At 51.0% G+C, this 25063-nt stretch overlaps 2 protein-coding genes across 5 annotated transcripts; one reads left to right on the top strand and one right to left on the bottom strand.

Moving 5' to 3' along the window:
- Nucleotides 1-16735: 16735 nt before the first annotated feature.
- On the top strand, nt 16736-21913 carry EIF5A (eukaryotic translation initiation factor 5A). 2 transcript variants are annotated; one of them, XM_032617216.1, is made up of 6 exons: nt 16736-16835; nt 19108-19293; nt 20469-20573; nt 20782-20913; nt 21007-21080; nt 21241-21913. In XM_032617216.1, the coding sequence occupies exons 2-5, from the start codon at nt 19129-19131 to the stop codon at nt 21067-21069; spliced, it is 465 nt and encodes a 154-aa protein (XP_032473107.1). In that variant the 5' UTR covers nt 16736-16835; nt 19108-19128; the 3' UTR covers nt 21070-21080; nt 21241-21913. The 2 variants fall into 2 exon arrangements, with proteins under 2 accessions (XP_032473107.1, XP_032473106.1); XM_032617215.1 differs by lacking the exon at nt 16736-16835 and adding an exon at nt 17021-17238.
- GPS2 (G protein pathway suppressor 2) lies at nt 21560-24916 on the bottom strand. 3 transcript variants are annotated; one of them, XM_032617214.1, is made up of 11 exons: nt 24799-24916; nt 24457-24619; nt 23972-24081; nt 23784-23896; nt 23553-23632; nt 23381-23463; nt 23030-23183; nt 22837-22926; nt 22665-22744; nt 22484-22579; nt 21560-22306 (listed from the first exon to the last, which is right to left on the bottom strand). In XM_032617214.1, exons 2-11 carry the CDS (start codon nt 24548-24550, stop codon nt 22223-22225), a joined length of 984 nt encoding a protein of 327 aa, XP_032473105.1. In that variant the 5' UTR covers nt 24551-24619; nt 24799-24916; the 3' UTR covers nt 21560-22222. The 3 variants fall into 3 exon arrangements, with proteins under 3 accessions (XP_032473105.1, XP_032473104.1, XP_032473103.1); XM_032617213.1 differs by having other exon boundaries at nt 23784-24081; XM_032617212.1 differs by having other exon boundaries at nt 22484-22744; nt 23784-24081.
- Nucleotides 24917-25063: the final 147 nt, after the last annotated feature.

Raw genomic sequence — 25063 nt, 5'->3', positions numbered from 1 at the left:
ACCGGCCCGGCCCCTCCCCCTGGCTCGCGAACCCACTGCCAGGCTTGGTCCTCGCGCCCCGAGCCTCGCCTGCACGCCGGCAGCGGGCCCTGAGCCGAGGCCAATCGGAGCCCGCAGCCGCGGCGCGCGCAGGCCCCGCCTCCCGGCCACAGGCCAATCCTAGCGAAGCTACCCCCCCCCAGGCCAGCACGCCGGCCCCGCCTCTTGGACTTGGCGAGGAGGCCGAGGCCCCCGCCCGCAGCCTTGTAAGTACACCTGGGCCCCGCCCCGTTGCCGTCACGTGACCCACAACAGCCCAACCCATTGGCCGACGGCCTCTTTCCCTTCCCCCCGCCCCTTTCCACCGGCCGCGGGAAATCAAACGGGCTGGTCGCGCCCCAACCGCCACCTGGCCTCGGCACGAAGGGCGGGGCGGGGGGCGCAGCTCCAAGCTTGCCTCTGACGAGCCGGGCGGGGGGCCTGAGCCCGCAGCCTCGGTCCCGGCTGTGAGCGGCTCCGCTCGCCTCCACTCTCGAGGCCACGCTTGCCCGCACAGCGCCAGGTGTGGTTGCTTTCTCCCAGCCCGCCCGACCCTCTCCCTAGAGGATGACCCACACACCCTGGCCTGCGGGATCAGCCCGCACGGCCAGCCAGACTTTCCCAGCTCACGGTTGCTCTCACAAGCCGAGGACTCTCACACTTTAGTTTGTTTTTGAGGTATAATTTACATACAGCAAAATGCACAACTCTTCGCTGAGTTTTGATAAACGTGTTCATCCGTGTAATCAACACCTTAAGGTGTTTTTCCCTCGCTCTGGGAGGTTCCCTCGAGCCCCTTCCGGGCAGGTCCAACCTCCGCACAAACCACCGCTGTTCTGATGTTTTCCACCCGAGATCAGTTTCAGGGTCCACAGTGCTGGGCGCTTTGGTCTCCGTCTCCAGCTCCTCGCCCTCTCCCTGGCCGCTCCCTCCGCCTTCTTCCTTTTATCCAACTGGCCAGGCTCTTCAGACTCAAGGCAGTTTCCTCTGCCTCCATGTCTCTCAGGGTGACTTGGCTTCAAGTACCAGCTTACATTTCACTCCTCACTATCACTTCTTTACTTTTCTCATGGCATTTTTTGAAATATGAAATTGCTTATTTATACTATTCCTGCCCACTCCGAAACTCTTAAGCCGTGAACTCCACAGCAAAAACCGTGTAGTTATGCCTGACGCCTGGAACAGTGCCTGGCATAACACTGGCACGCAATATTGCTTGAGCAAATGAATGGTCCCCATTCCACAGATGAAAAAACTGAGGCCCTGTGTGAGGCTTGCCCCGGGTTTCTCGGGAGACCAGGTGTCCGGCCCGGGAGACGCCATCTCCCTCCCAGAAAGGTGCGGCTCCAGAAGCCGCTCCCGCCGAGGGCCGTCTACCCGACCCGGGCAGGACGCGTATTTTTAGCAGGGACAGCACGCCCCCGGGCAGCACACGTGCCCCCAGGCTCTGCCCGGCTCCACGTGCGCTTCCGCAGCCCCGGAGTCCCCTGCCAGGCCAGCGTCCGCTTTCCAGACGGCGGCCGCTGCCAATCCCGGTGCCGGCGCGCCCTCTGCCGGCCGCTTCGGGAGGCCGCCCGCCCCGGCTTCCTCTCTGTCCTTCCACCGCTACCCCGCTAGCCCCACCGCTCCCACCCTTTCGCAGTTGAAGATTCTGTTTCCCGGGGCATCGGGCACCAGAAAAAGAGAAAAGACGCGAAAACAACTAAATCAAGGCGAGGCCGTGAAGAATAAAGAAATGACCACCCTCTTTTAGACTATTAAGGACCAACTTACCTGTATCCAGCCCTGAGCTCAAGGAATTCGAGAAGCATGAGACCAAGGCTGGGGGGAGGCAAGCAAGGTAACTCACAGTGTGACCCCGGCAACCAAAGAATCGCGTGGAAGGTACAGAGGGAGCTCAGGTGTGGACTGGTTAACTGTAAAGTTAGAAGGTGAGAGAGAGGAAGCTAACAGAAAGGGTGAGCCCTATTTGTAGTAAAATTAAAAATATGTCAGGAGATCAAGGGTGCTGCAGGAAAAGTACATTTGGCCGACAGCACCGAGACATGAAACAATACTTAGACATACAACAGTTACATACTCTCTATCCCCATGGATAAGAAGTAGAAGATGCTACAGAGATTTGCAATTAATATCCCTGTTCAGTTGAAGGGTTTGTGCATGTAATTTTCTGGTTATTTAATTTCACACACTCACACACACACACACACACACTCACACACACCCCACAAGGCATACGGGATCTTAGTTCTCCCACCAGGGATCGAACCCGTGCCCCCTGCAGTGGAAGCCCAAATTCTTAACCACTGGACTGCCAGGGAAGTCCCTATTTAAATATTTTTAAGTACTATAGATAACAAGGGCTCCAGGCATTCTTGTGAAAAGCCTTCCTCCTCTTACTGTCCCTCTCTTTCTGTCATTTCCTGCCCACCTGCAATCTGGCCTATCTTGTTCACTGTTAAAAATAAATAAATAAATAAAACAAAACCCCTACCTCCTAACTCTTGCTCTACACCTCTCCATCAACTTAACACAAAACTTCCTGAAGAAAGTCTCTACTGTCTCTACTTCCTCATCTTTCTTTCACACCCCACCAACCCAAACCTGGTTTCTGTCCCCACCACTCCACTGAGGTGGCTTCACCAATGGTCCACACCCTCTTCTTAACTGAGACATTTGGGGCCTGGTTTTGGGTTCTCTTTCAACTCCATCTGCAGAAGTGGTCCTGCCAAAGCTTCCACAGCTTCACCTTCCCCCATGCCCTGATACCTCTCCTTCTGTGGCTTGTTCTCCACCAGCCTCAATCTTTCCTGGACTGTCTTCTCCTGTCACCCCCCTTCTATAGGTAATTTTATCCATTCCCCTGGTTTTGGTGACCATCTGCTACTGATGGCTCTTAAACCCGTGTGTCTCCAGCCCTGAGTCTTTCCCACCTTCTAGCAGACTCTGAGCCAGACATCCTCTAGCCAATTGCTTCTCAGGCTTCTGAAACATAAGTCCTCATCCAGGCTCCTCTTCTTCCCCCTCCCATGCTGAGGTATGTCACCACTTACCCACAATCATTCCTTAGTGCCCATTCCTCCTTTGTAGAACAGTTTCCCCTGGATGCCCAGGCTCAGCACAGCAAAGGTGAAGATTTATGGTATCAAACTGAGATATGTGAAAGATTTACAAGATGCTGTTGCCTCGCTTTAGCCCTTAGTACCAAACACTACCAGCGACTTTCGCCTCTAACTTTCTCCTTGCTGCCCAAATCAAGGTCTATTGCTTCTTCTGTCTGCTAATACCTGCTCTCTTATTTCTCAGCTGCTACCAAGAGAGTGTTCCATACTTATAGCCCCTCCCTCTCTTGCCCCATTTGCTCTTTAGCTACTGTTAGCTCTGCCCTCTCCTTTTCCAGGCTCTGCTAGCACTCCGCCAAATCCTTGACCTTTTCTCTGCCCTCTACGTCCTGTCCTACCTACTATATCTGATATTACTTACTGCCTCCTTCTTGAAACCTCCTCCTTGTATTTCTTTAAACCTAATTGCAGTAAGAGTCAATATTTATTGAGCACTAAGTATGTGCCACGTGCTGTGTTAAACACTTTAAATGTCTTCAGTCATTTACTCCTTCCAGCAGCCCTGAGAAGTGGATACTAGTATAATTATCCCCATTTTCCAGATAACAAAACAGAGGAATAGTGAAGTTAAGCAACCATCCTAAAATCACACAGCTCTTGAACAAGCCAAGCTGAGAATCCAGTGCAGACCAGCCCAACTCCAGAGGCCATCTTCTTTCTTTTTTAATATTTACTTATGTATTTATTTTGGCTGCACCGGGTCTTCGTTGTGGCACGCGGGATCTTCGTTGCGGCATGTGAACTCTTAGCTGCGGCATGTGGGATCTAGTTCCCTGACCAGGGATCGAACCCGGGCCCCCTGCATTGGGAGCTCAGAGACTTAGCCACTGGACCACCAGGGATGTTCCCCAGAGCCCATCTTCTAAGTCTCCAACCTCCTTCCACTGTGCTGGGACTATACTTTCCCATCTTCCACAACAATCCTTTGACCCCCACATTCCCTCTAGTACTTTCCATATGTCAGGCTTTTCCTTGGAAACTAATTTTTTTAACTTTATTTTTTATTGAAGTATGGTTGAATTACGATGTTGTGTTAATTACTGCTGTACAGAAAAGTGACTTGTATACATTCTTTTTAATATTCTTTTCCATTATGGTTTATCACAGGATAGTGAATATAGTTCTTTGTGCTCTACAGTAGGACCTTGTTGTTTATCCATCCTATATATACCAGCCTTTGAAACTACATTTCTTAAAAGACTGTTTCCATCACCCAGGCTCTGCTTCTTCCCTTGGGAGGGGGGAGGGGCATGAGGAAAGACACTGACATCTGCCCTGTCACTTAGTTCAATGGACCCTTTTTTTGCCCTTGTTCCTCCACCTCTGTCTATGTGACAGATGTAACTGGAGACCATCTCCTTCTCAGACTTCTTCGTGGGCTCCTCAAGCTTTTATTTGCCAGAGTCCCCAATTCTTCTGTTCTGACTCTGTCACCTTCGGGGAACTTGTCCACTTCCACTGCTTCAGCTATGACCTGTTACAGGTAGAATTGTGTCCCCCAAAATATACGTTGAAACCCCAACCCCTGGTACCTGTGAATGTGACCTTATTTGGAAATAAGGTCCTTGCAGATGAAATGAAATCAAGATGAAGTCATTGGGCTAGGCCCTAATCCATATGACTGGTGTCCTTATAAGAGGAAACTACTACGTAAAGACAGACACATAGGGACAATGCCATGCGATGACAGAGCAGAAATGCAAGTGCTCTAGCTGCAATCCAAGGAGTGCCTGGGCTACCAGAAGCTGAAAGAGGCAAAGAAGGATCCTCTTTTCAAGACTTGGAAGAGAGGGCAGTCCTGCCAACATCTTGATTTCAGACTTCTATCCTATAGAACTGTAAAAATAAGTTTCTGTAGTTTTCAGCACCAAGTTTGTGACACTTTGTTACAGCAGCCCTAGGAAACCAATAAACAACCCAAACACAGATGACTCCCCAGTCTATGCCGCTAGCCCAGACCACCCTCCCGAGCTCCAGATCTGTGATGCCCAGCTGCCAACTGGAACTCTCCAGGGTCCCCTGTCTCGGGAAAGGGCTCCAGTATATCTGGCTGTGGTGATATGCACTCTGCTGTACTTACCTGTCTCATGCTCTCAGCATTTCTCACCTGCATCCTCCAAAATTGCCCCCCTCCCATCCACTTTTCACGAAGCACCCCACAAGCAAAATAGCCTCCCAGTCATTCTGTCCTAATCCTGCCTTTATTTTCACTGCAGTATTTATCAGTACCTGATATTTTCTTGTTTTTAATGTATATAAGCTTGGGTTCTTGGCTGGCTTTTTCACTGCTGTGTTCTAAGCATCTAACACTGTACCTGGCATCTGGTAAGCGGCCAGTAAAGAGTTGACTGAATGAAAGAAGAAAGCCAGAAAGATCTTTCTAAAATGCTTTTTTTTCTCAGTACAGATCTGTCGTCACAGAAAGTTCTAGCAGACAGCACTGTTACACAACCCTCTCTTTCAACCTCAACTTCCATGATATTAAATCCGTTCTCAGAGTTCCAAGGATTCCCTGTTTGAATTAACTTCACTGACATTTATTGAGTACCTTCCTCCGACCATGTGGTGGGGAAGGCAGGGTGGATGGAATGATCACCACAGTGCTCCTTAGCAACTCTGTGTGTCTTCTAAAAATAGTTCAGGTGGGGAATTCCCTGGCGCTCCAGTGCTTAGGACTCTGGACTTCCACTGCAGAGAGACTGGGTTCGATCCCTGATCAGGGAACTAAGATCTCATAAGCTGGGCGGTGCAGCCAATAAATAAATAAATACATAAACAAATAAAAATAGTTCAGGTGGTTTACAATAAAATATGCCTGTTCATTTATTTCCTCAACAAGCATTTAGTGAGCACTTTCTGTGCACCAAGGTGCTATAAAAGGTGCTGGGAAGACACTTATTCAGTGGTGGATAAGACACTCCCTGCCCTCACACCACTTACAGTCTAGTAAAGGAGGTGATGAAATAAGTCAACAGATATACATGATAATAACAGATGTAATCACAGCCATGAAGGAAATGCACAGATTGGTGTGATGTGTGGAATAGGAGGCTGTAAGGGGATAATCTAGAATTAGACCACCAGGAAGACACTGCTGGGAGGTGTGTCACAGTTTATGCTGTGACCTGAAGGATGAGAAGAAGACAGCCAAGTGTTGGGATTAGGGAAGAGAGTTCCAGGCACATGAAAAAAAAAATTAATGCAAAGGCCCTGACGCAGAAAAGACATGAGCCTATCAGAGGAAAATGTTTAGTGAACAAGGTGGAGGATGAGATAGGCAGGGCCAGATTAGCCAACGCTTTGGAACCTGGATTTTATCCTAAGAGTGATGGGAAGTCTTTGAAGGGTTTTATTTTTATTTAAAATTTAAAATAAATTAATTTATTTGGCTGCGTTGGGTCTTCGTTGCGGTGTGCGGGCTTCTCATTGCAGTGGCTTCTCTTGTATCAGAGCACAGGCTCTAGGCATGCGGGCTTCAGTAGTGGCAGCACACAGGCTCAGTAGTTGTGGCTCACAGGCTCTAGAGCGCAGGCTTGGTAGTTGTGGTGCACAGACTTAGTTGCTCCATGGCATGTGGGATCTTCCCAGACCAGGGCTCGAACCCCTGTCCGCTAGCACTGGCAGGCGAGTTCTTAACCACTGCGCCACCAGGGAAGTCCCCTTTCAAGGGTTTTAAAAGGGGGAATGAGTGATATAGTCTAATTTATTATTTTTTAATAAACTTTATTTTTTTTAATTAAAAAAATTTTTTTTGGCCACACTGCATGGCTTGCGGGATCTTAGTTCCCTGACCAAAGGTCCAACCTGCGCCCTCGGCAGTGAAAGCACTGAGTCCTAACCCCTGGACCACCAGGGAATTCCCAAAACTTTATTTTTTAAAGCAGTTTTAGATTCACAGCAAAATTAAGTGGATGATACAGAGATTTCTCGTATACCCTCTGCACCCATGCATGCACAGCCTCCCCTACTTGACTTACATTTTAAAAATATTACTTGGCTGCTCTGGGGAAAATAAACTGGAGGGAGGCAGAGGTGATGGGGCCGCGGATTAGTGAGGATGGAGAGAAATGGATGAGTTTGAAGTACATTTTGGAAGCAGTGTCTGCAGGGCTTGATGGTGGACTGGTTGTGGCGGTGAGAGAAAAGGAATCACGGAATCTAGGTTTTTAGCTTGAACGTGGGTAGATGCTGATGCTATTTATTTTCACGAGAAACCCTGGGAAGAGGAACATAGTCAGGGGCTTGGTTTGGGGCTTGTTTGAAACATCCGAGAAGAGCGCTCAGGCAGGCAGTTTGAGGGATGGGTCTGCGGCTCAGGAGAAAGTTGAGGCTGGAGCCCCACGCAGATGGGATTTACAGCCCTAGGTCAGGCTGAGCTCCCTATGAAGTAAGTGTTGAACTCTATTGTCACAGATGAGGAGATAGTCCCAGAGAGGCTAAGTGACTGGGCCAAAGTGATGCTGAGAACTTGGCCTCTGTACACGGGTACCAAATTGAATCTCGGAGACAGAGTTTTGGGTGAAGTAGAAAAGAATAGCCTTATTGCTTTGCCAGGCAAAGGGGGACACAGCGGGCTCATGCCTCTCAGAATTGTGTGTCCCAGCCCATGAGGAATTGGTGAGGAGTTTTTATAACAATGGTTCAAGTGTAGGGTTGCTGATAAGATTAGAGTGTGCGCAGGGCCTGCACTCCTTTCATCTTGTCTCAGGTGGTCTCCTAATTTTTTTTTTTTTTTGGCCTGGCATGCAGGATCTTAGTTCCCCGACCAGGGATTGAACCTGCGCCCTCTGCAGGAGTCTTAAGCACTGGACCAGGGAAGTCCCTGCTTTCCTAATCCTGATCGACTTCTCTGGTTCCTTTAATGTTGCCTCAGGTGGTTTCTTGGCTGCCTCTCCCTTGTCTCTGTCTGCATCCTCTCCCTTCCCGAGGAGCAACTGTTTGAATCTGCCCTTTGGAACCCAGGGAAGGTCATGGAGGCTGGAGTCTGTTCCCTACAAACAAGAAACGGGACAGAAAGGCTTCCGTGCCCAGGAGCCCCACAGGGTCCTGCTGGGTTTCAAAAGCTACACAGTGTGAGTGGCCCAGGAGGGGGAAGGGCATGACTGTGGTGGGAGGTGCAGGAGGCCTGCAGAGGCTCTGGCGAGGAACAGCTGGGATGGGGATGTTGGAACCTAAATCCCGCAGGCCTCGAATCCAGGCAAAAATCCTGTCCTGAATCCAGAGGCGCCTGAATGATGTCTAAAGCGCTTTACTGGGTTCTTCTCGGTGGAATTGACTCTTCCCAGAGGACTAACCCCTTTGGTGAGGATTTAGTCCTTCCTCCCTGGCAGGCTGCAGGAGACAGTGGGGGTAGTTTGGTCAGATCAAACTCTGACATTACACCTCAGTCTGGGGAGCCCAAGCAGCCCCTAAGATGGGCTACACAGATGAACTGCAGGGCAGACTTGAGGAACTTCCTCTTCAGAGTTGGCAGGAGGGGAGACTCCCTCCTCTCTAAACAGGCAGGTGATGGGCCTCAAGCAGGGGGAATCCTCTTTCTTTCTTTCTTTCTTTTTTAAATTAAATTTAATTAATTAATTAATTAAGGCTGCATCGGGTCTTAGTTGCGGCACGCGGGATATTCATTGAGGCATGCCGGATCTTTCATTGTGGCAAGCGGGCTTCTCTCTAGTTGTGGCGTGCGGGTTTTCTCTTCTCTAGCTGTGGCACGCGGGTTCCAGAGCGCGTGGGCTCTGTAGTTTGCGGCACGTGGGCTCCAGTTGAGGCGTGCGAGCTCAGTAGTTGTGGCGCGAGGGCTTAGTTGCACCTCTGGAATGTGAGATCTTACTTCCCAGACCAAGGATCCAACCCATGTCCCCTGCATCGCAAGGCGGGGAATCCTCTTTCTTGTCCAACTTCCATCTCTAAAGCTGGTTTCCCCTTTGTGAAACTAGGAGTTCGTGAGTCCCACTCATCTCTGAGTTGCCCAATCCCCTTTTCCTTCAAAGAACAAATTGGGGGCACCAGTGCCAATAAGAGTCAGTTATTTTAAGCTGAACCGAGTATCGTAAAGACGAGGAGAGGTGAACACAGGAGAGAGAATGGCATGCAGGTCTTGGACCTGTTTCCTGGCAGGTCAGGACAAGGTGGCTCTGATGTGTGCCCTGAGTAGACTCTTTAATCTCTAACTTCAACTCACATCTCACTGTTTTTGATTTTGTTTTGTTTTGAGATATAATTGACATATAATATTATATTTATTTCAGATGTGCAACATAGTGATTTGATATATGTATCGATTGCAAAATGATTATCACACTCTATCTAGTTAACATCCTTATCACACTATATCTAGTTAACATCCATCACCACACATAGTTACAATTTTTTCTTCTTCCTGTGATGAGAACTTTGAAGCTCTACTCTTAGCAACTTTCAAGTATACAATACAGTGTAATTAGGTATAGTCACCATGCTGTACATTACATCCTCAGGACTTTTTACTATATAATTGGAAGTTTGTACCTTTGACCCCCTTCACCCATTTCACCCACCTGCCACATCTCACTCGTCTTTTTTTTTCCATGCCACATGGCATGCAGGATCTTAGTTCCCCAACCAGGGATTGAATGCATGCCCCCTGCAGTGGAAGTCTTTTTTTTTTTTTTTTCCACATTCTCAACTTTATTTCCCATCCTAGTGATGGCTCCTCTGTACAGTGTAGGAAAGGGACCCCCACCAGGGGTGCGGAGAGACAGTGTAGGCCGGACTTGACCGTCAGTGAAGGTGACGAGGATGACCAGAGACTGGCAACCACACAACAGGAAGCCAGGGGTGGCCCTTCCAAGTCTCATCAAGGACCCAGAGTGGGTTTCAGAGCCCCAAGGGCCTAACAGTACGATTCCCAGAAGCCAAGGTCCGCAAGCCATCAAGGAGTGCCCAAGGCCCCCGTGAGGCCTAGAGGGCCAGGGTGTCTTTGATGAGCCTGTGCATGGTGTTGGTGACGGAGGAGCCCAGGGTGTCAGTGATTTGGAAGGAGATCTTGTAGAGGTAGGGCTGCACGTCCCGCAAGCCTGTGTCACACACGTTGTCCGCCTCCGACTGCGAGGACATCTTGGGCGTGTCCTCGTGCCGGTTCATCACCTCTACAATGTTGGTGATCTTCTGGCAGAACTTCTCACCCACCTTCTCCCGGCAGATCTGCCACCCCCTGCAGGGGAAGTCTTAACTACTGAACCACCAGGGAAGTCCCCTCGCTGGTGTTTTGTTTTGTTTTTTAATAAATTTATTTATTTATTTATTTATGGCTGTGTTGGGTCTTCATTGCTGTGCACGGGCTTTCTTTAGTTGTGGTGAGCGGGGGCTACTCTTTGTTGCAGTGAGCGGGCTTCTCATTGTGGCTTCTCTTGTTGTGGAGCACGGGCTCTAGGCGCACAGGCTTCAGTAGTTGTGGCACGTGGGCATAGTAATTATGGCTCGTGGGCTCTAGAGCTCAGGCTCAGTAGTTGTGGTGCACGGGCTTAGTTACTTCGCAGCATGCGGGATCTTCCCAGGTCAGGGCTCGAACACGTGTCCCTGCATTGGCAGGCAGATTCTTAACCGCTGCGCCACCAGGGAAGCCCCCCTCACTGGTCTTAAAACCCTCTTTCTTATTGATTCCCGCTGAGCATCTGGCAGTTTCTCTCGGGCTCAGATTGCTGCCCCTCCTCATTCATTCACTTGTTTATTTATTCATTCTATAAACATTCAGAGCTAGCCACGTGTCAGGCTCTGTGGTGGGTGTGGGGACTACCCCCGCTCACACAGAGCTCAGCGTCTGGAATGGGAGACAGACATTATTGTCTGTAGGACAGGTGATGGGTAGGAGTGAGCACAGGGGCCATGAGCAGAGAAGATGCCATTCAAGTTAGCCTGGGAGTGTCAGGATGGCATGGGCTGGAGGTGAAGCCAGACCTCAGTGCTGAAAGGCACATGAGAAATGGCCAGGTGGAGAGAGGGGAGGCAGGAATGGGATTTGGAGTGACCAAGTGACTGTGGGCCGGTGCACGGGCCCTAGACCCAGGATGCAGCAAGGGTAGCCCTGTTTGAGGATTGAGGCCCTAACCTGCCTCTTGGATCTTCCTTCTCTCAACACAGAGGCCATCTGCCCTTCAGTTCCTCTCTTAAACCTTGAGATATTCTTTTTGGTTTTTTTGGCCTCGTGGCTTGTGTTCCCGACCAGGGATTGAACCCAAGGCTCCTGCAGTGGGAGCGCAGATTCCTAACCACTGCACCGCCAGGGAATTCCCCTTTGAGGTGTTCTTTTCATGGGTCTAGACCAGCCAAGAAGGGTTGATACCCAGCTAATTTTGCTTTATCCCTTGCCCACCAAGTTCCCAGACCTTCCCTCACCCTGTTGAGGGCTGATCTTTCTCCAGGTTCCTCAGCTCGGGTGTCTCCCTGCCAAAAGAACTGCCAGGCTTCCAGGCTGGGTTTGGCCCCTCTCGGTGCTCACTCAGCCCCCACGTGCCCTGCTGTCAGCCGCATGGCTCTGCTCTGCAGTTGCCCGGCTACCTTTTTAAAAATATATATATATTTATTTATTTGGTTGCACCAGGTCTTAGTTGCAGAAGGCAGGCTCCTTAGTTGTGGCATGCAAACTCTTAATTGCGGCATGCATGTGGGATCTAGTTCCCTGACCAGGGATTGAACCTGGGCCCCCTGCATTGGGGGCACGGAGTCTTAGCCACTGTGCCACCAGGGAAGTCCCCTGGCTACCTCTTCAGTCTGACCACAGGGTTTGGCCCAGAGCGAGCCTCAGTTTCTACCTGGAGAGAGAATAACTGAGCAAACGAATGATCTAATGCTCTAGAGTCATTTGCGATGGGCTCATTGAGTTTCCTTCCTCTGTGAGCTGGGTCCCTGTTCCGTCCTCAGACCTATTCCCTACTTGCTTGGTCCAGTTTCTAAGAAACTTTCTGGCTTCTCTCCCTAGCACCTGGGTTCTGCAAGGCCTCTGGGAATGGGGGGGGGTGGGGAGAACTCCTGGGCCTTTCCTCCAGGCCCAGAACCACTCCAGTCTCATTCTTCTCCATCTCCACCCTCTTTTTCTTAACTTCCACAGAAGCAAGGTCAAAATCACAGAAGATCCCTCAGGCATTTTCTCAGGGCTTCTCCTCCTACTCTCATACCAACCGCCGTTCATAAACCCATCAGTCACTGGTGGTAGACAGGTACTGGCCTGAGCACACGGGCTAATGTTATACATTTGTTTATTATCTGATAATCTCCTCCTCCCAACTGTGGGGCAGGGACCATAGTGCTAATCTCACCACCCTTGTATCCCAAGTATCTGGCACTTAATAGACTCAGTAAATATGAACTGAATGAATGGATGACTGAGTGAATGCACTCAAGGTTTCTCCGCTGATCCCAGCAGCCGAGTGCCGTAAGAGCGGGTCCAAGAACGTCCCGCCCCCTCACCCACACCTAAGCGTTACCCATTCGCTCATCCTCAAGCTTCACTTCGTCTGTTCGACTCTTTTTTTTTTTTTTTCTTATTTTTTTGTTCGACTCTTTTTTAACTTTGTTTTGTTTTGGCCGCGCCACACGGCATGTGGGAGCTTAGTTCCTCCCTCCACCAGGAATCAAACCCACGCCCTCGACAGTGAAAGCACAGAGTCCTAACTCCTGGACTGCCAGGGAATTCCCAAAAACACATATTTTTTTTTCATCAATTTGGTAAGAGTTTATTTAGGTTTTCTATTTCTTTGATTTAATTTTGATAAATTGTATATATGTATACACATACATTATATATTTCAGGAAATTGTCCACTTAGACTGTTTACAAATGTATTAACAAAGAACAGTCTGAAGCACTTTGATTATGGAAAATGTCAAACATGCATAAGGAGAAAAAAGAGTATCATAAACCCATTTCTCATCCCCTAACTTTATCTATACCTCTCCCCACTTCTGCCTCTCATGTATTATTTTGAGACAAACTCCAGAGATATCATTTCACATGTAAATAGTTCCATGTGTACTGTTAAAGACGACTTTAAAAAATAACATCACGGAATCCGCTAAGGAGTGTGTAACAACTCACCTGCCGAAAAAATTTAAAAAAATAAAAAATAAAAAATAAAATAAAATAAAAAATAACATCATATTAGCACACCAAACAAATGAATAATTTCCTAATATAAAATACCAGTGATCAGACTTCTAATTGTCTCTTAATGTTCCCACCCTTTTGTAGTTTGTTTGAGTCCAAACTCACTCATTTGACTTACATTTTTTAATCTGTAGTTTCCCCTGCTGGTTTTCTTTTTCCCTTTGTAATTTATTTATTGAGGAAATTCTCATTTTTTTTTCTTTTGTTCAGCAAGTCTTCTTCATAGTTTGTCTTATAATAGTTTCTAATCTCAGCTATAGTTGGTTTATGACCTTTTCCACTTCTAATATAGTTTATGTCTTTTTTTTCTAGGTCGATCTTGCCAGAGGTATGTCTATTGTTATTATTTTTTTAAAACAAAGGACCAGCTTTAGCTTTTCCAACAACACATTTTTTTTTCTTTTTTTTTTGCGGTACGCGGGCCTCTCACTGTTGTGGCCTCTCCGGCTCACGGGCCCAGCCGCTCCGCCGCATGTGGGATCTTCCCGGACCGGGGCACGAACCCGTGTCCCCTGCATCGGCAGGCGGACTCTCAACCACTGCGCCATCAAGGAAGCCCCCCAACAACACATTTTTAAAATAACAGCTTTATCAAGATATAATTCATATACTAACAATTTAATTATTTAAAGTGTACAATTCGATGGTTGTTTTTTTTGTTTTTTTTTTTTTTTGCGGTATGCGGGCCTGTTGTGGCCTCTCCCGTTGCGGAGCACAGGCTCTGGACGCGCAGGCTCAGTGGCCATGGCTCACGGGCCCAGCCACTCCGCGGCATGTGGGATCTTCCCGGACCGGGGCACGAACCCATGTTCCCTGCATCGGAAGGCGGATTCTCAACCACTGCGCCACCAGGGAAGCCCCAATTCAATGTTTTTTAATATCTGAAGAGGGCAACCATCACTCCAATCAATTTTAGAACATTTTCATCATCCTGAAAGACACCCTTTGCCCCTTTCCCCACAGTCGTTAGCAGTCCCTCCCCATGTCTTCATTTCTCCCTAACCCCTAAGCACTAGGCAACTACTCTCTACTTTCTGTCTCTATGGATTTGCCTATTCTGGACATTTCATGTAAATGGAATTACACACTACTGTATGTGGTCTTTTGTGACTGACTTTTATTTAGCATACGTTTCATGGTTCATCCATGTTGTAGCATGTACCCAGTACTTCAATCCTTTTTATTGTTGAATAATATTTCATTGTATGGATATACTATATTTTATTTATCCTTTCATCAGTTGATGGACATTTGAGTAGTTTCTACTTTTCGGCTGTTATGAATAATGCTGCTTTGAATATTCGTGTACAAGAGTTTTCATTTTCTTTTTAGTTAAAAATTTTTAATTAATTAATTAATTTATTCACCTATTTATTTGGCTGCGTTGGGTCTTTGTTGCTGCACACGGGCTTTCTCTAGTTGCGGCGAGCGGGGGCTACTTGTTGCAGTGCGCGGGGCTTCTCATTGCAGTGGCTTCTATTGTTTCGGAGCACGGGCTCTAGGTGTGCAGACTTCAGTAGTTGTGGCACTCATGCCCAGTAGTTGTGGCTCGCGAGCTCTAGAACGCAAGCTCAGTAGTTGTGGCACACGGGCTTAGTTGCTCTGAGGCATGTGGGATCTTCCCCCACTAGGGCTCGAACCCGTGTCCCCTGCGTTGGCAGGCAGATTCTTAACCACTGCGCCACCAGGGAAGTCCAAGGGTTTTTAAATTGAGGGTGAAATTCACATAACATAAAACTAAACATTTTAAATAAACAATTCAGTGGTATTTAGTACATTCATATGTTGTGCAACCACCACCTCTAATTCCTAAAATAAAACCCCACGACCATTAAGCGGTTACTTCCCATTCCCCTCCCTTTTAGCCAGCCTGCTTTTTTTTTTTTTTTTTTTTTTGCGGTATGCGGGCCTCTCACTGTTGTGGCCTCTCCCGTTGCGGAGCACAGGCTCCGGACGCGCAGGCTCAGTGGCCATGGCTCACGGGCCCAGCCACTCCGCGGCGTGTGGGATCTTCCCGGACCGAAGCACGAATCCGCGTCCCCTGCATCGGCAGGCGGACTCTCAACCACTGCGCCACCAGGGAAGCCCCAGCCTGCTTTTTTTTCTATGGATTTACCTATTCTGTATATCTCATATCAATGGAATCATAGAATATGTGACCTATTGTTGTTTGGCTTCTTTCACCTATCATAATGTTTCCAAAGTTCATCTAGTTGTGGTATGCATTTATACTTCATTCCTTTGTGTGATTAATACTCCGTTACATGGGTATACCACAATTGGTTATTCATTCATCTGATGGATATTTGGGTTGTTTCCACCTTTTGACTGGTATGAGTAGCGCTCTCTAAACATTTGCGTGCAAGGATTTGAGTACCTGTTTTTAATTTTGGGGGGTGGGTATATACTTAGGAGTGGAATTGTTGGGTCATTTGGACAATACATCTTTGAGAAGAGCATGAATTGAACTTTCAAACAATGCACCCAGGAAGTTTGTTTTCCCCAAAGGAAATGGCAGAAACTTCAGAAAATTGAGTGGGAGGAGCTGGGGGTGATAGTATAATGTGCTACGTAAATGTATTAATTCAAGCTAGTGTTTGCAGTTCACATCCATCATGTTACATCTTAAACAAGAACCAGATTTAGGATTTTGGATTCCAAGTCCAGCTATTTAGCTGCTTGTCTTGTTCCATAATACTGTTGTCAACCGCTTACTGAAGCAAACAAAGTAGCTATGAAGGTAGTGCTGAAAACCTAGGAACTAGAGGAAGAAGACTACAAACTTTCAGGAAAAGCAGCGCCTTTCTTCCCTAGAACGAGGGCCAGGGAAATTCATTCCGAGAGATAGTTTGTTTCTGGTTTCACTGGTCACTTCCCATGATTTAGAGAATGTCAGTGTAATTTGATACAGCACTCTTCTTTATAGAGAATTTTTTCTAAGGGTGCTCGTAGACAACTGTTTTGGAGACCGCAGAGAACAGTTGGGGGAAAAAGAGAAATGCCATGTAAATCTCTTTATTTTAGGATTCAGAAGTAGAATGGCCTCTATGGAAGCCATAGAGACCAACATGGACCGAGGGTTTAAACAAGATGGTGGCTGGGACAGGACCGCTCTATCTTTCTGGATGAAACTCTATGGCAGAGCAGAGTTGCACAGTTCAGAGAAGTGAAGCTGAGATGGGTGGTAACCTGACCACACTAGCGCGCTGGGAAGAGTGGAGCGTAAAGAGCTCTCTCGCGCATGTGTGGAACCAGGGGAAGTGGGAAGCGGGGAAATGGGTTTTGAGACCAAGGACCCACCCCACAGTACAAGTTTTCTGAAACGTGTGAGTCTTAAGCCCAGCTAAAGTCGAGGTGGGGCGTTTCCTAAGGCGCATGCGTTCTAGACGACACCGGCAGTACAGTGGCGTGGTCTTTTCAACGCCTGGCGTACAGACGACGTCTGAAGTGGAAGGGGCGGTCAGGACTCCCAACACGCATGCGCCTTGAGGCCGAGGCGTTTCCTTCAGAGGGTGTGGAGTGCAGGGCTTCTTATTGCGCAGGCGCAAGAACCGTCCGGTAGGGCTGGTGGTCTAACACGGGGATGGGAGAGGAGGTTGAAGGGATTAAAAAACCGGATGCGCCTGCGCGTTGCCTACTGGTGGGACGAACTCAGGAATTGTGAGGGGCGGGGTCACGGATGCGCGTCATTGGATGGGTAGGTGGGAGGGAGGGTGGAGAGCCGGGAGAATCTGTGCGCTTGCGCAGTGCGGGGGTGGAGGGCGGAGGAGATAGATAGCACGCTTGCGCGGCTGTCACAGGGCTGCTTGGTTGGTCAGTGGGGAGTCGGCGCCTGCGTACTAAGACCCGTGTGCAGCAGCGGCGGCGGCGGTAGAGGCGGCGGCGGCGGCGGCAGCGGGCTCTGGGGCAGCGGTTGGGCTCGCCGCGAGTGAACGGGGTCGAGTCAGTGCATTCGCGCGAGGTGAGAGCGGGCAGGGCGCGCGTGCGCGGAACCTTGGCTTGGGCCTGGGAGTAGAGATGGAACTGCGCGAGGGTCGGGGAGGGGGCAGAGGGGATCGGCTGCCGCCGCCGCCGCACGAGATTCGGTCTGCGAGCAGCGCGAGGTGCGGAGAGGCTCGGGCGCGCGACCCGGTTGGCGCGCGGGGTGACGGTTGGGGCTGGCCCGGTGACGTTGGAGCGACGCAGGGCGGGGGACGGCGAGCCGCGAGGCCGCCACGCGGGAAAGGCCGCCGGGCGGCCAAGCTGGGGCGAGGGCCGGGGGCAAGATCGGCCCGCCGGGGTAAGGGTACCTGGGACGTTGAGAACCGGGCGCCGCGCGGCCACGTGAGGTGGGGGAGGGGGCTATTCGGTGAGAGGGCATGTGGAGGGGGGGTTGGCGGCCGGCGGGGGGGAGGGGAGGCTGCGTGGCTCCGGCCTGGCGCGGCCTTTGAGGAGGGGGTGGCCGCAGTACCGGAAGTGCCCCCTATGAGAGGCTGCCCTTGGGGTCGGAGGCCGCATGGCCGAACGTGGACGGGGGCCGCATGGCAGCGCGGGGACCCCTCCCCCCAGGTCCCGGCCACCGGAAGCCCCGGGCGGCCACATGGTGGGCGGGAGCCGGCAACCCCCAGCGCGGAGAGAGGTGGTCTTCGCGGGCGCCTGAGGGAGTTTGGAATTTTGAGGAGTGGGAGAAGCCCGACGCCCTGATCTTGATCCCCTCCGTGAGCCCGCTGTGGGCATATGTTAGCGCTCCCCCACCTCATGGGCCCCTGTAGCTTTCTTCCCAATCCTCCTGTGAAGTGAGGCGGCCAGCCAGGTGTAAGTGGCATTTGTCCGTGCTGGGACGCCAGAGAAAGTGGCAAACCGAGGGCGATTGGACGGGAGCCCAACTCTTATCGGTCGTCCCGACAGCGCTTTAAAGTCCCGGGCAGATGAATTACCCATTTTGATAGGTGCTCTTCACCTTGTCACTGTCTTTCTCGTTGTGTCTGATATGGGAGTTCCTGGTTTTAGGGTCCTTAACTCTGCTAGCCTAGTATAATTTACACTACTTACTAACTACTACCAGCCTTTTGCTTTCATTTTATCGTCATTCACCACTCCCCACTCTCCCACTTTCTACTGACTGTACAGGCCCGGCCTGAAAAGCCGACAGGACCGGTGCATCCTGGGAAAAGTGGGAGGGCCCTTGAGGAGAGGCTGGGTTTCTGGGTTCCCTTTGGGAAAGCAGAGGTGTTTGGCAGGGAGATCAGTTAGAAAACAACTTTACTTTCTCCCCCTCGACTGCGTCTGCAGATGCATGTTGGAGAGGCGGGAATCCCCCAAAGAGGCCTTGTGGTTTCCTGTACCAGTGACTGGCTCGTGTGTGGATAGGGTGGGGGGGGGGGTAACAGAGACGGGTGGGGCTCCCTGTCCTCCGGTCTCCACCCCTCCCCCCCACATTAGCCCCGCCCTTTTGCTGGCTCATAGCTGCTCACCTAATTATAGCCCTGGTTATGTGTGGGGAAGAGGGGTGGTTGGTTTTCAGTGGCAAGCAACACCTGAGTCCTCCCCCTACCAGGAATTAGGCCTTTGCCCATCTCAGAGATTTGACATCCTGACTTCCTGGAGCTTTTTCTATCCCGGCCCCCCCCTTTAGCTTTCATTTGGGGTGGGGAATCCTGCTTATCTCCCACCGCCACACACATAGTATTTTTGATTCCAGTCAGTATTTAATCTAGGAACTTTATTTTACGTGGGTAATGGAATAAAGTGCTGGGGAAAAAATGAAGCAGTGTTTCTAGAGTAGAGTGGGATAAATTGGAGACCCTATTAATTCTATCCTTACTGACCCTAGTTCTCTTCTTGATTCTAGTTGGAATCGAAGCCTCTTAAAATGGCAGATGATTTGGACTTCGAGACAGGAGATGCAGGGGCCTCAGCCACCTTCCCGATGCAGTGCTCAGCATTACGTAAGAATGGCTTTGTGGTGCTCAAAGGCCGGCCATGTAAGATTGTGGAGATGTCAACCTCCAAGACTGGCAAGCACGGCCATGCCAAGGTTAGAATTTCATTTCCATATCTTGTCTTCCCCACCAGCTGTCATCAATGCTAGCCCCCTATCTTCTTTAGCTCTTTTATTACCGTCCAGTTCCTTGTGTTCAGCACTCAGCCCTGGACACCTTTTTCAACTACTACACCAGCCTTCAGCTTCCTCCTTGGTTACCCTTCTGTGCCCTGTCATCCTTGGAATCCCCCCTTTCTCCATCTTCGTGTGTCTCCAACTTCTCTTCGTGGTCCTTTATGCTCTGGCTCTTCAGCTGCTCCGTCACTTTTTCTATTTGTCTGTCCATTTGAGTCTTTGTAGGTTCTCTTTGTTTCCATCACTTTGCCCAGGATTTCTCCAATCCTAACATCCCTCGGAGGGGCTCCAGTGTACACCTCTGATTTTCCAAATTGCTGCCCCACTCTCCAGTGCCAGCTCTCCCCTTGGATCTCTGATGCAGCATCAGAGTGTCTCTACCTGCCCCCTCTCCTGGAGCCTCCTTGCTTCCTTAGGTCCTAACATTTTTCTTATATCCCTCCTTGTAACTTTACTTTTTCTTTTTTCTCAAAAGTTCAACCTGATTCACCCTTGTTGGATTTCTTGTGGTTTTGTTTCCAAATCAGTTTTTCTGTCTTCTGTTGACTTGGCACATCCTGAGTTACCCCCAGATGTCTAGATCATTCTTTGTTCTTTCTGGTTTTCTTATTTCCTAAATGCATCGTTCTTTCTATTCTCCCCCCAAGTCCTTTTTTCTTTTCAGCTCTCTTCTTTCTCATTCCTTCCTGTTTTCTCAGCTCTTTTCCTTCTACCTTCCTTATTTTCCAAGTTCTCAGCCTTTTATGCTGATGTCCAGAAAGCTTCTTCCAGACTTTCACCTAGACTCCTCCTGCTCCCCTAGGATCCTGGTCTCTCGTTAATGTTTTGATAGCTCTAGGTGACTGCTCCAAGCCTGTCCTACAACCTTCCTGTGTGCTGTCAACTCCAGTCTCAGTGGTGGTCTTTTGGCCCCAGGCTCTTTTTAGAGGCTTTAGTGTTTCTCTCTTGAGTTGATTGGTTCAATTCCAGCTCCTCTAATCTTTGTCCTGACAACCTAGTCTGACTTCCCTCACTAGCCAGGGATAACTTGAGCCTTTATCTCCTCCATCCTAGAGTTTGGTTGGGTTTCTCTTTGATGTGATGCATGCATACAGGTCCATCTGGTTGGTATTGACATCTTTACTGGGAAGAAATATGAAGATATCTGCCCGTCAACTCATAATATGGATGTCCCCAACATCAAAAGGAACGATTTCCAGGTATGTAGATGGTCTGGATTGTAGATGGGTTAGTGGTTTGTGGGAGGAAGATAGAGACTGGCGAGAAGACCTTGTCCTGACAGAAGGGAGACTGGCAGGAGGAGAGGGTATTTGGTATTAGCAGTTTCCCACCCTAGTTTGCCCATCAGACCCTTTATCCTCAGGCTGCTTGGGCCTACCTTCAGCTTCCTTCCCTGTCTGCCCCCAGCTGATTGGCATCCAGGATGGGTATCTATCACTGCTCCAAGACAGCGGGGAGGTGCGAGAGGACCTCCGTCTGCCTGAGGGAGATCTTGGCAAGGAGATTGAGCAGAAGTACGACTGTGGAGAAGAGATACTGGTATGGTGCCCCCCCTCTTTCTTTTATGCCCAGCCTTGTTCTTTGTGCTTCTTTCTCTGAGCTCAGACTTGACTATCCCCCATGCTCCCCCAGATCACAGTGCTGTCTGCCATGACAGAGGAGGCAGCTGTTGCAATCAAGGCCATGGCAAAATAACTGGCTCCCAGGTGAGTGTGGTGACACCCCTCCCCCCAGCCCCCTTCACTCACTTTGTTATCTCCATGGAAGGGCTACTTTGGTCTTAATTGATTGTGGTGCTTGTTCCCCTCACCCTTTTTCCCTTTGAAGGTTTTATCCTGTCTCACCTGGTTTCTCTCTTCTACCCAGGGTGGCTGTGGTGGCAGCAGTGATCCTCCAGCCTGCAGAGGCCCCCTCCCCCAGCCTGGCCCAGCTCTGGCCCGGCCCTTGGCTGGACTCCTCCTACACAATTTATTTGACATTTTATTTTGGTTTCCCCTACACCCTCAATCTGTCGGGGAGCCCGTGCCCTTCACCCTGCTCCCTTGGCCAGGAGTGAGTGAACCATGGCCTTGGTGACGCTGCCCTCCTCTTCTCCCCTCGCACTACAGCCCTGGTGGGGGAGACCGGGTGGGTGCTGCTTGTGGTTTAGGTTGGTTTGGTATTTTTTTTTTTTTTTTTTTGGTTGTTTTTTTTTTTTTTTTTTTTTTTTAATTCAATCTGGAATCAGAAAGCTGTGGATTCTGGCAAATGTTCCTTGTGCCCTTCCCCTACTCATCCCTGGTCTGGTCCCTTATTCCCCAATAGCCCTTTTTCCCAAGCACCACCCCCACAGACTGGGGACCAGCCCCCTCCCCTGCCTATGTCTCTCCCCAAATCCCTTTAGATGGGAAGGGAAGAGGAGGAGAGGGGAGGGGACCTGCCCCCTCCTCAGGCATCTGGGAGGGCCCTGCCCCCATGGGCTTCACCCTTTCCTGCGGGCTCTCTCCCCGACACATTTGTTAAAAATCAAACCTGAATAAAACTACAAGTTTAATATGAAGCCCCCAACTCAGCTGCTGCTTCGAAATAAATCGGTATTTGCTGACTAGGACGTCAATTTGGAAATCAGAAATAAGAGTATAGGTTGAACTCTGCCACTGAGCTCATTACAACCAACCTGCCGTCCCCCTGTGGTTCCTATGGACCTGCCAGCCATCCCTCACCCTCCTAGCAGCCCAGTGGGAGGCAACACAGATAGTCGCAGCCAGGGTCAGTGGCAGGTAGATTTTATTGGCCTGGGACTAGGACACACCAGGGATCCTCCCCCACGGCAGGGGCTGGGGGCAAGGTTGAAGATCAAATCTGATGGTCACTTGTGGTAGAATCGCGGGTTCTGGCTGTGCTGGATGAAGGGGAGCCGAGGGCCAGGCTGGCTGGTGGTTGCAAAGCCCGACTGGCAGCGGTGATGAAAGGAGGGCTTTGTCAGCGTGCGTGCCCTCCCTTCTACTCCACGCCCAACTGAGAGCCATCCCAAGGGAGGAAGGGAATATGGGGGTGGGGACCACCTGTCCTACCCAGTCCTGTTTCCCTGTCGTGTAGGGATTCTCACAGGCTGGATTACCACCCTTACCTTTCCTGCTGGTTGCATCTGCACAGGGAGCTGGGGTGAGGCCAGGAGTCCAGGGGCTGGATGCAGAGCTTGGGGATGCATGGGGCGCAGGGAGGACTGCAGAGAACAAAGTTAGCTGAGGCAACCAGCGGCTCCCCTTAGCATAGGTAGCCCTTCGCTGACCTCGCAAGGCTCTACTCACTGAGTCAGAGAAGCCCGTCTGTTGGTTAGCGTGTTCCATTTGTTTTTGCAAGGACAGGGCACCACCAGGCTGGAGGAACCCTAGGTGGGGAGGAAGGGTGTGAAGTGAGTAGAGAATGGGGAAAGGAAGGGAGGACCCGTGAAACTGGGCCCCTGCGTGGGGTGTCCGTCACCTGTCTGGGTGGGCTGAAAGTGGCTGTGCACGGCGTAGGGCTGAGGCTGTGGCTGAGACAGGTACTGTACTGCAGGAAATGCGGAAGGTGCTGAGGAGGCAAGAGACAGTCACGAGAACCTCATCGTAGCCTGTTCCCCACTCCTCCCTCTGGGCCTCGAGGAAAGCTCTCTTCCTCTTTTTGCACTGCTCACCTCTGAGCTGCTGACTAGGACTGTAGGCAGGCTGTGTGGGTCCATAGTGAGGTGGGGGCTGAGCAGTCCCATAGGCGCTGCCCGGGCTGCCTTGGAATTGCCCATGCTCTGGGGTCCCTGCGAAAGCAGCTGCTGAGCCCACGTAGTGCCGGGTCTAAGGAGGAAAGATGAGAACTCACTGCCTGTGAACTCCATGAAGCAAAAACTCAAGTGACTGCCCCATTTCCTCTACACAGTTTGGTGGGACACACTCATGACTTGAGTGCTGGCTGGTAAGCGTGCTGGGGTCTGGGTGGTAGTAGTACGGAAAAAAATTCAGCCTAGACACCCATGTCTACTTACTGTTCTTACCGTAAGCACTTGGGGTCCAAACATCTGTTTGGCTCTGTCTGCTGCCATGAGGGTGCCTGGGCGATTGTGTCCTCCAGGGCTCCCTAGAGAGGGAGAGGGGCTTCATGATGCTGAAATGAGGCAGCAACCTACTGGAAGGCGCATTCTGACAAGCAGTTTCTTTAATCCTCACCCTGCATGCTAAGGAGGTGAGTTCCAGTGTGAACGGTCAGGCCTTGCTGGTATGCCGCTGATGTCAGAGTGGTCAGGTCACTGGAGGGAGAGGAAGGCAGATCAAAGACAAGTCCGACCCATGCCGTTCCCACCCCCCTCCCCGTCCCGTTTGCCATTAAACACTGATGTATTGTTACCTGATCCCAGTTACACTTTGGGCCCAATTTTATTTTTAGCTCTCCAATCTCACCTCTGCTCTTTTCGCCTCCGTTTTTCCTCCTCATGTAAAACTTTCTTGAGCTGCAGGAAAAGCTGATGTTTCTCTTCCTGTAGGGCTAAAAGCTTCTCCTGCAACTTCAGGATCTGGGGAGGGGAGAGAAGGTGAAGGCAGGAGAGCCAAGAGAAGAAAGAGCTAGGAGAGATGAAAAGACTGCTTACTTGTTCCTTGGTTTCCTCTAGTGACATTCTCTCTTCCATCTCCTTTTTCTTCCTTCTCTCCTGTTCTTCCTTCATCTTCTGTTCCATCATCTTGTCCACCTCTTCCTCCTCTGGAATAAGAGTCAGGCAGAACGAGAAAGTGGCAGGATGGTTAAACTATTAGAATGTTAGAGAATGAAGACCGGCAAAAATTGGTTACCCCAGTGCTCTTGGTACTTGCTCCAGTACCAAGAGCACTAGGAGGGGACAGGCTTCCCCATCACTGCGAGGGGGCTGGGGCGGGGAGGTTTATTAGGTGCTCTCCAAGGTCCTTCCCAGCTCCAGGGCGCTGGAGTTTAGGTGTGGCCTCTAATCCCCACCACAACGGGGCTGTCCGTCCCTCTAGCTTCGGCCGCCGTGCACTGGTCTGCCCGTGGGTGGGGGGTCAGCCCTGGGAGAGCGGTGCTCCCCGGGCCGTGCATCCTCCCGCTTTGGCCCCGTCTCACCCTGCCGCTTGCGCTCCCGCTCCATCATGATGTGCCGGTGCAACGCCCTGGCCATGGCGTTGGAAAGCTTGGGGCGCTCCAGGAGCGCAGGCATGGTGCTGCCGGGGGCGCTCGGGCCGTGGGCGCCCGGCTCTGTCGCTGGCTGCCAGACCTCGGGCCGGGCCTACGGGGAGGCGGGCGCTCAGGGGAAGCGCGCCGGGCCGGGCGGAAGCCGCCCGCCCGCCGCCCCGGTCACGTGCCCACCGCCCGGCCCGGCCCTCAGCGCGGCTCCTCCGCGTGAGCGGGCGGGGGTCTTGGCGCTCCCGCCCCCTGCCCGCCACCCGGGCGCCCGCCCCTCCCTACCCGCCTTCTCGTCGCTTTCTCCGCGGCCTCCCGAGCGCCTGGGCCGTGGCGTCACATCCGGCCGCTCGGCTGAATCCTTCCGGAGTCGGGGCGGCCGCGGGCTCGCGGGTTGGGCGGGGCGGGGCGGTGGGGCGGGGCGGGGCGGGGCGGTGGGGCGGGGCAGGCGGTAGCGCCCGCGACGGGTGCCCGCGGTGTCCAAACGCCTCCGCTGCGCCCCGGCCGCGCACCGCGAAACGCCCCTACCGGGCCGGCCCCGCGGGCGGAG

Source organism: Phocoena sinus, chromosome 20, assembly GCF_008692025.1.
Source record: "Phocoena sinus isolate mPhoSin1 chromosome 20, mPhoSin1.pri, whole genome shotgun sequence".
Classification (NCBI taxonomy): Eukaryota; Metazoa; Chordata; class Mammalia; order Artiodactyla; family Phocoenidae; genus Phocoena; species Phocoena sinus.
This window is presented reverse-complemented; position numbering and strand designations above follow the sequence as displayed.